This window comes from Pyrgilauda ruficollis, unplaced genomic scaffold, assembly GCF_017590135.1.
Source record: "Pyrgilauda ruficollis isolate IOZ18807 unplaced genomic scaffold, ASM1759013v1 scaffold1622, whole genome shotgun sequence".
NCBI lineage: Eukaryota > Metazoa > Chordata > Aves > Passeriformes > Passeridae > Pyrgilauda > Pyrgilauda ruficollis.
The window spans coordinates 587-4,751 of record NW_024515010.1 but is presented as its reverse complement, the minus strand read 5'-3'; the positions used below and the strand labels follow the sequence as shown (position 1 = coordinate 4,751).

Genomic DNA, 4,165 nt, shown 5'->3' with positions numbered 1-4,165 from the left:
GCTGTGGGGTGTGGAGGAGCTTCGCTCCGTGTTCCCTTCACGTTCTTTCCATGTTCTCTCCATGTTTCCTCCACGTTCTCTCCATGTTCCCTCTGTGTTCTCTCCATGTTCCTCCTCCATGTTCTTTCCATGTTCTCTCCATGTTCCTTCTCCGTATTCTTTGTGTTCCCCTTCATGTTCTCTACGTGTTCTTTCCATGTTCTCTTCATGTTTCCTCCATGTTCCTTTCCATGTTCCCGTGCATGTTCTCTCCATGTTCTTTCCATGTTCTTTCCATCTTCCGTTCATGTTCTCTCCATGTTTCTCTCCATATTCCCTCCATGTTCCCCCTCCATCTTCCCTCTATCTTCGCTCCATGTTCTCTCCATGTTCCCCTCCACGTTCCCTCCACGTTCTCTCCCTGTTCTCTCCATCTTCTCTCCATCTTCTCTCCACGTTCTCTCCCTCTTCCCTCCATGTTCTCTCCATTTTCTCTCCGTGTTCCCCCTCCATATTCTCTCCATGTTCTCTCCACGTTCTCTCCATGTTCTCTCCATGTTCCCTCCATGTTCCCTCCATGTTCTCTCCATGTTCCTCCTCCATGTTCCCTCCACGTTCTCTCCCTGTTCTCTCCATGTTCTCTCCATATTCTCTCCGTGTTCCCCCTCCATGTTCTCTCCATGTTCCCTCCACGTTCTCTCTCTCTTCCCTCCATGTTCTCTCCATATTCTCTCTGTATTCCCCTGCCATGTTATCTCCACGTTCTCTCCATGTTCCCCTCCATCTTCCCTCCACGTTCTCTCCATATTCTCTCCACATTCTCTCCATGTTCCTCCTCCATGTTCTCTCCACATTCTCTCCATGTTCCCTCCACGTTCCCTCCATGTTCTCTCCATCTTCCCCTCCATCTTCTCTCCACATTCTCTCCCTCTTCCCTCCATGTTCTGTCCACATTCTCTCCATGTTCTCTCCATCTTCCCCTCCATGTTCTCTCTATATTTCCTCCACATTCTCTCCATGTTCTCTCCACATTCTCTCCATGTTCCTTCCACGTTCCCTCCATGTTCTTTTCCACGTTCTCTCCCTCTTCCCCACTCCGTATCCCCTCCATGTTCTCTCCCTCTTTTCTCCATGTTCTCTCCATGTTCTCTCCACGTTCCCTCCGTGTTCCCTCCATGTTCTCTCCCCCTTCCCCACTCGGTATCCCCTCCATGTTCTCTCCCTCTTCTCTCCGCGTTCTCTCCATGTTCTCTCCACGTTCCCTCCGTGTTCCCTCCATGTTCTCTCCCCCTTCCCCACTCGGTATCCCCTCACGTTGTCCCATGCGCAGGTGCTGCAGCTCTCAGACCTGCTGCAGCGCGGCATCGGCGTGCACCACGGCGGGGTGCTGCCCCTGCTCAAGGAGATCGTGGAGATGCTCTTCAGCCAAGGGCTGGTCAAGGTGTGTGGGGAGAGCCACGCGTGGGACACGGGGTGCTGCCCCATGGCGGTACCCCCGGCCCCAAAGCTGCCCCAAACCTGCCCAAAATCTGCCCTAAACTTGCCCAAAATCTGCCCCAAACCTGCCCAAAATCTGCCCTAAACTTGCCCCAAAGCTGCCCAAAATCTGCTCCAAATCTGCCCCATGCCCTCCTCATGCCTGCCCTAAACCTGTCCCAAACCTGCCCCATACCTGCCCCATATCTGCCCAAAATCTACCCCATGCCTGCCCCAAATCTACCCCATACCTGCCCAAACCTGCCCCAAATCTGCCCCAAACCTGCCCCTCACCTGCCCCAAATTTACCCCATACCTTCCCCAAACCTGTCCCAAACCTGCCCAAAATCTGCCCCACGTCTGCCCCAAATCTGCCCCAAACCTGTCCCTCACCTGCCCCAAACCTGCCCCAAATCTGTCCCAAACCTGCCCCTCACCTGCCCCTCACCTGCCCCACACCTGCCCCAGGTGCTGTTCGCCACCGAGACCTTCGCCATGGGGGTGAACATGCCGGCACGGACCGTCGTCTTCGACTCCATCCGCAAACATGACGGGAACAGCTTCCGTGACCTCCTGCCAGGTGTGGGGCCACGCTTGTGCACCAACAGGGTGGAAAAGGGGTGAAAAATGTGAAGGAAAAAGGGGACGAAAGCTGAGAGAAAAAACAGGGGAAATGGGGTTAAGAGAAGGTGGAAATACGGGAGGAGAAGTTTAAGGGGAATGAAGGGAATAGAGTTGTGATTGTGGTGGGGAATGTGAGGAGGAAAGGGCGGGAAATGTGAGGGGAAAAATAGTGGGGAATGTGAGGGGAAAAATAGTGGGGAATGTGAGGAGGAAAGGATGGGAAATGTGAGGGGAAAAATAGTGGGAAATGTGAGGAGGAAAGGGCGGGAAATGGGAGGGGAAAAATAGTGGGAAATGTGAGGGGAAAAAGGATGGGAAATGTGAGGGGAAAAATGGCTGGAAATGTGAGGGGGAAAATTGTGGGAAATGTGAGGGGAAAAAGGATGGGAAATGTGAGGGGAAAAAGGAGGGGAAAAATAGTGGGAAACATGAGGGGAAATGGGCGGGAAACGTGAGGGGAAAAATGATGGGAAACGTGAGGGGAAAATGAGAAATGTGAGAAGAAAATGGTGAGAAATGTGAGGGGAAAATGGTGAGAAATGTGAGGGGGGAAAGGGCGGGAAATGTGAGGAGAAAAATGGTGGGAAACACGAGGGGAAAATGGTAAGAAACGTCAGGGGATAAGGGTGAGAAACATGAGGGGAAAGCAGTGAGAAATATGAGGGGAAAAGGGCAAGAAACGTGAGGTGAAAATGGTGAGAAACGTGAGGGGAAATTGGTGAGAAATTCGAGGGGAAAAATAGCGGGAAATGTTTGAAGAAAAAGAGCTAGGAATGCGAAGGGAAAAATGGTGGGAGCTCTGAGGGGAAAAAGGCAAAAATTGTGAGGGTAAAACCAGTAGTGTTTATGAGAAAAAAACAAGAAAAACGCCTTGCTGCTGGACAGGGCCGTGTCTCACCGTGCCTTTGTGTCTCCCCAGGCGAGTACACGCAGATGTCGGGGCGCGCCGGGCGCCGCGGGCTGGACGCCACCGGCACCGTCATCATCCTCTGCAAGGGACCGGTGCCCGAGCTGTCCGACCTGCACCGCATGATGCTGGTGAGCCCTTGGCGTGTCATCGCCATGTCACTGCCGTGTCACTGCTGTGTCCCCACCTGTGTGTGTTCTCACATGGGGAAAATGGCAAGAAACGTGATGGGAAAATGGTGGGAAATGTGAGGGGAAAATGGTGAGAAGCGTGAGGGAAAAATGGCAAGAAAGGTGAGAGGAAAATGGTGAGAAATGTGAAGGGAAAATGGTGAGAAGCGTGAGGGGAAAATGAGAAATGTGAAGGGAAAAATAGCGGGAAATGTGAGGGGAAAAACAGTGGGAAACATGAAGGGAAAAATGGCGGGAAACGTGAGGGGAAAATGGCGAGGAATGTGAGGGGGAAATGGCGAGAAACATGAAGGGAAAATAATGAGAAATGTGGGGGCAAATGGCGAGAAACATGAAGGGAAAATGATGAGAAATGTGAGGGGAAAAATAGCGGGAAATGTGAGGAGAAAAAGAGCAGAAAACATGAAGGGAAAAATGGCAGGAAATGTGAGGGGAAAATGGCGGGAAATGTGAGGGGAAAATGGCAAGAAACGTGAAGGGAAAATGGTGAGAAGCATGAGGGGAAAATGAGAAATGTGAAGGGAAAAATAGCAGGAAATGTGAGGGGAAAAACAGTGGGAAACATGAAGGGAAAAATGGCGGGAAACGTGAGGGGAAAATGGCGGGAAACGTGAGGGGAAAAATAGCGGGGAATGTGAGGAGAAAAAGAACAGGAAACGTGAGGGGAAAATGGTGGGAGCTGTGAGGGGAAAAAGGGCAGAAATTGTAATGGCCACCATGTGGGCAGCGACACGTGTCCCTCGCCATTTTCCCCACGCTGTGTCCCCGCCATGTCCTCACCCGCGTGTCCCCGCGTGTCCCCAGGGCCGGCCGTCGCCGCTGCAGTCGCGGTTCCGCCTGACGTACCCCATGATCCTGCTGCTGCTGCGCGCCCCCGCCCTGCGCCCCCACGACCTGATGCGCCGCAGCTTCGCCGAGTTCCCGCTGCGCCGCGACACCACCGTGAGCGCTGCCGGGGGGCCGGGGGGCACCGGGGGGCACTGGGATG

General features: G+C 53.2%; 1 protein-coding gene across 1 annotated transcript; it reads left to right on the top strand.

The window, feature by feature from the left end:
- Positions 1 to 1,305: 1,305 nt before the first annotated feature.
- On the top strand, positions 1,306 to 4,144 carry LOC121351257 (helicase SKI2W-like; the record flags this gene model as incomplete). Its single annotated transcript, XM_041463244.1, has 4 exons — positions 1,306 to 1,420; positions 1,924 to 2,035; positions 2,999 to 3,117; positions 3,982 to 4,144. Coding segments are annotated over exons 1-4 (421 nt in total), but the record flags the coding sequence as incomplete, so codon positions are not given.
- Positions 4,145 to 4,165: the final 21 nt, after the last annotated feature.